Source organism: Gymnoscopelus braueri (genome assembly GCF_963280865.1).
Source record: "Gymnoscopelus braueri genome assembly, chromosome: 18".
Classification (NCBI taxonomy): domain Eukaryota; kingdom Metazoa; phylum Chordata; class Actinopteri; order Myctophiformes; family Myctophidae; genus Gymnoscopelus; species Gymnoscopelus braueri.
In genome coordinates, this window is record NC_137618.1 from 33,364,833 (window position 1) to 33,368,505 (window position 3,673).

General features: G+C 43.6%; 1 protein-coding gene across 1 annotated transcript; it reads right to left on the bottom strand.

Moving 5' to 3' along the window:
• Positions 1–974: 974 nt before the first annotated feature.
• sp9 (sp9 transcription factor) lies at positions 975–3,026 on the bottom strand (the record flags this gene model as incomplete). Its single annotated transcript, XM_080457198.1, is given in 3 exon segments — positions 975–1,005; positions 1,007–2,271; positions 2,936–3,026. Coding segments are annotated over 3 exon segments (1,317 nt in total). The 5' UTR covers positions 2,957–3,026.
• Between the last annotated feature and the right edge of the window lie 647 nt (positions 3,027–3,673).

Consider the following 3,673-nt stretch of genomic DNA (forward strand, 5'->3'; position numbering starts at 1 on the left):
GTTTTGTATGCAAATTAAGGCAGTTAATTTGGACAATTAGAATAAATATTCAGAGACCTTTGTCATCAAACCCCCTTGGAAACCGCCAGATAAAGTGAAATTGAACAAAAGATGTCTCGGAGATTAATTAGATATTTGATAAGACACGAATCCCTAATCGCAAATACAAGACACATGGGGCTGTGATGTGCTCCAAGTCATAATTAATACCATTTAACAAGATTTTCATTTGGGCATGAAATGTCTTTTCCGGGGCATTAACCATTGATTTATTCCATAGAGAAAATAGTCAAAGTCAAGGTGCGATTACCTGATATAATTTAGAAAATAAACGCATTCTGAATGTCACCCCATATTTGTCCAAATAAAATTTCATTTCTAAATTTAGGCCTGAAGAAAATAATTTGGGCAAATTGTAAAATGTTCATCACACAATTTCAGCCTCGGATGTTTTAAAATGTTTTTAATTATGGTAAAATGAAAGGCTTATACGTGTGGCTTTATACAGGTAAACATTTATATATATATATTTTAGCAAAGAAATAAAATGGTTAACTAAAGTTTAAAAAGCTGTGTACATACATATCCACAAAGTGCGTCGAAAGTAAACTCCCTGATTTCAGGATACCAAACACGAATAAAACAATCATTACATTTACATGAAAGTAACACATTTTGTCGTCATATACAAGATGAACTCACATTGTCCAACCAAGTTCAACAGGTTTAGCGCACCCTTAGCGCTTAACCGTGCCATTTCTTTTCAAGTTGTCTAAAAAAAAATGTTCAAGGCCTGCCATTCTTTAATTTATGTCCCATTTGTGTATGGTGTTACGAATCAACATTCGTTATGCTTGTGGAGAACAATGTTTTATCTTCGCAAATGCCTCCTTGGAAATCATTTTCTAATCAGACCCGTTTTCAAAACTGTGCCACTTTCAATTAGATTGTTGCATTTTTTATTTCTCACTCTATTAGGGCTCGTCGTGGGGAGACTGGTGGAGACGTGATTCTGGGGTGTACCCCGTCTAAAATGAGTTCAGGGGACTCGGACCTTGGGGTCTCCAGGTTACTGGTGTCGGTATCACTGTCGCTCCCCTTTTTGCTTCCTCCACCACCGGCAGTGTGCGTTTTGATGTGTTTGCTCAAGTGGTCACTCCTCATAAAGCGCTTGTTGCATACCGGGCACGCAAACCTCTTCTCGCCGGTGTGGGTGCGAAGGTGTCTCTGGAGTTCATCGGATCTCGTGAATCGTTTGCCACAGAATAGCCAGTTGCAGACAAAAGGCCGCTCGCCAGTGTGCCACCTCAAATGAGCTTTGAGGTGAGATGTTTTCCCATACACTTTGCCACAGCCAGGAATGTGGCAACTATGCAGTCCTTTCCTCCGGAGACTGGCCCCTGCGGGCCCCAGCCGCTCAGCCTCCTGACAGTTTGGACAGTCACATGTTGCCCTGCCTGAATACCTCCTGGATGACCTCGAAGAACTACTTATTCCCGACCTGTCTCCTGAAATCATGGCGTTGGCGGCCGATGCGTCTGTGTACGTGGGGATGACTGTTTTGAAACCCTCTTGTGTTAAAAGGTGCTGACCGGTCGATAGCAGGTGGGATGAGGGACTTATGCCGGTGGAGCTGAACGCCGAGTGGGTCAATGTGGAGAAATCTGGATTGTAGCCACTGAGCTGGGAATGTATGGCTTGCGGCGTCCCAGAGTGTAGGGAGGTCTGGAGGCTGCTCGCTGGGTTCTGCACGTCGAGCCACGACCCGGGGTTGGTGTGAACGTCCCACCACGATGACGCCCCGTTAGTAACATCACCAGCGATGGTTGAATGGAAACCGGACTTGTACCACGACTCGTACGGATGAGCCATCCCGACTCTTGGATAAAGTGTCTCTGCCGATGTGTGGACTTTGGAGATGAAAGCTGATTGTCCAGACTCCTGAGAGGCGATACTCGCGGAGTTGGAAAACAGACCGCTGTAGTCTGTGGAAAACGCAGACGAGGTCGGGGAGGTGGACGCCAGGCAGAACGCACTGTTGCTGCCGCCACCGGTTGATGTGAGTCCTGAGGACGCGCGGCTCGTTGCCACTGTGAACCCGGGGAGGCTGGAACCCAAGTTACAACTAGCGGAGGACCGTTTCCAGGGATGAAATCCACCTTTGGAGAAAGCACTGGAATCGGGTAAAGTGGTGAGAGGGCTGGTGTTACCAATTTTGTTGCAGGTTGCCGCCAGCATCGCTAAAGGGGTAGTTCCAAAACGTGGCTCTTCCTGAAAGAGAGAAAAAAAAAGTTATTGGTTACTCAAAAATCATTTGTTAGACCACACCTATTGCTGAAAGTTCTCTCAGTTTAACAACCGAAGGACCGGCTGATTATCTTGCAGACATTTTCATTCGTTATACAAACGATTAACGTTAACGTTAGTGCAACGTGTTCTAAAAGTAATAGACACGCCAGTGTATAGGCATTTTGTTCCAAGCTACTATATTGCTTTATTTTTTGAGTGCTCGTGGTGTATGGTAATACGTGGTACGTTATGTTATATGGCATATATGTTATAACAAAAGTTAATTATAACTTACAATTGGCCAATAACGCAATGGTGCTATGAAATGTCAGTTTGTAGCCTTATAGTATAGACCTAGTGAGTGAAGGGCTATCCAGAAACTCGAGAATATTGACTCGAAAGTTTGTTGACCATGTGTAAAATAGACTGTCAGATTTAGCCTATTCTACGGGGTAACGTTTAGAATTGGCGATATTATAATTAATATCCCGCGAAACTAGTGTAGATTTTAAAATATTTGAAATAAAATGTATAGTCTACCCCCACACGCTTCATTCTACTTTTACTGGATAGGCTAAATCGCGGGGGGGATAACTTTTAAGTTTACGCGTAACTTTTTACGCACGAATACAAAATCACAACTTACCCCAAGTATAGACGTAGCCATATCCAGGGCTCTGTGCTATGATGAAATTGTTCGCAATTGCAATAGTGTAGGTTTCCAAGTTGATTCAGACACTGTGCTTTTCTCAAGCCACGCAATTTCTCTCTTGGCTCTCGCAGGCTCCTCACACTACCTAGTTGTAGAGAGCGTGTTCTTTGAAGTACAGCTGGCACGGACGCGCAGCCAATCTAACGGCGGCATTCCAAGCTGGGCGATGGGAGTCAACCAATGAGAGGGCTCGCCCATGGACACAGACGCCGAACGCCCGCACGTCAATCATCTGTTGTGTAGCTCTGCTCCTCTGACTGTCAAGCATGATACGATTTGGGTAATTTTTTTTAAATACATTTTATGTATTCTCACACGAAGGCTCAATGTCTTCTTCTTTCATAGAAATGAGTTCAAACACCTAGTGCTCCAGAAGGTAAGCAAATTACTTTTTAAGATTTTAGGAGAATGTGGCATACTATATGGTATACTGATATGGCTGTCATTTAATTCTTTACATTCTGATCATACATCATAGGCTACACCTTACGTCACCGAGAAAGACATTGAGCAACTGCGGTCGATCTAAGCACATTTAGGTCGATTTAGGTTACAGTATAGCCTATATTATGCGAGGCAATATTTTTTACACAATGTGTTTTTAAACATTCCACGATTGTTTGTATTAGTGTAATTGGCTAGTCACGGCATGACACGAGGCTCGGCTTGCCG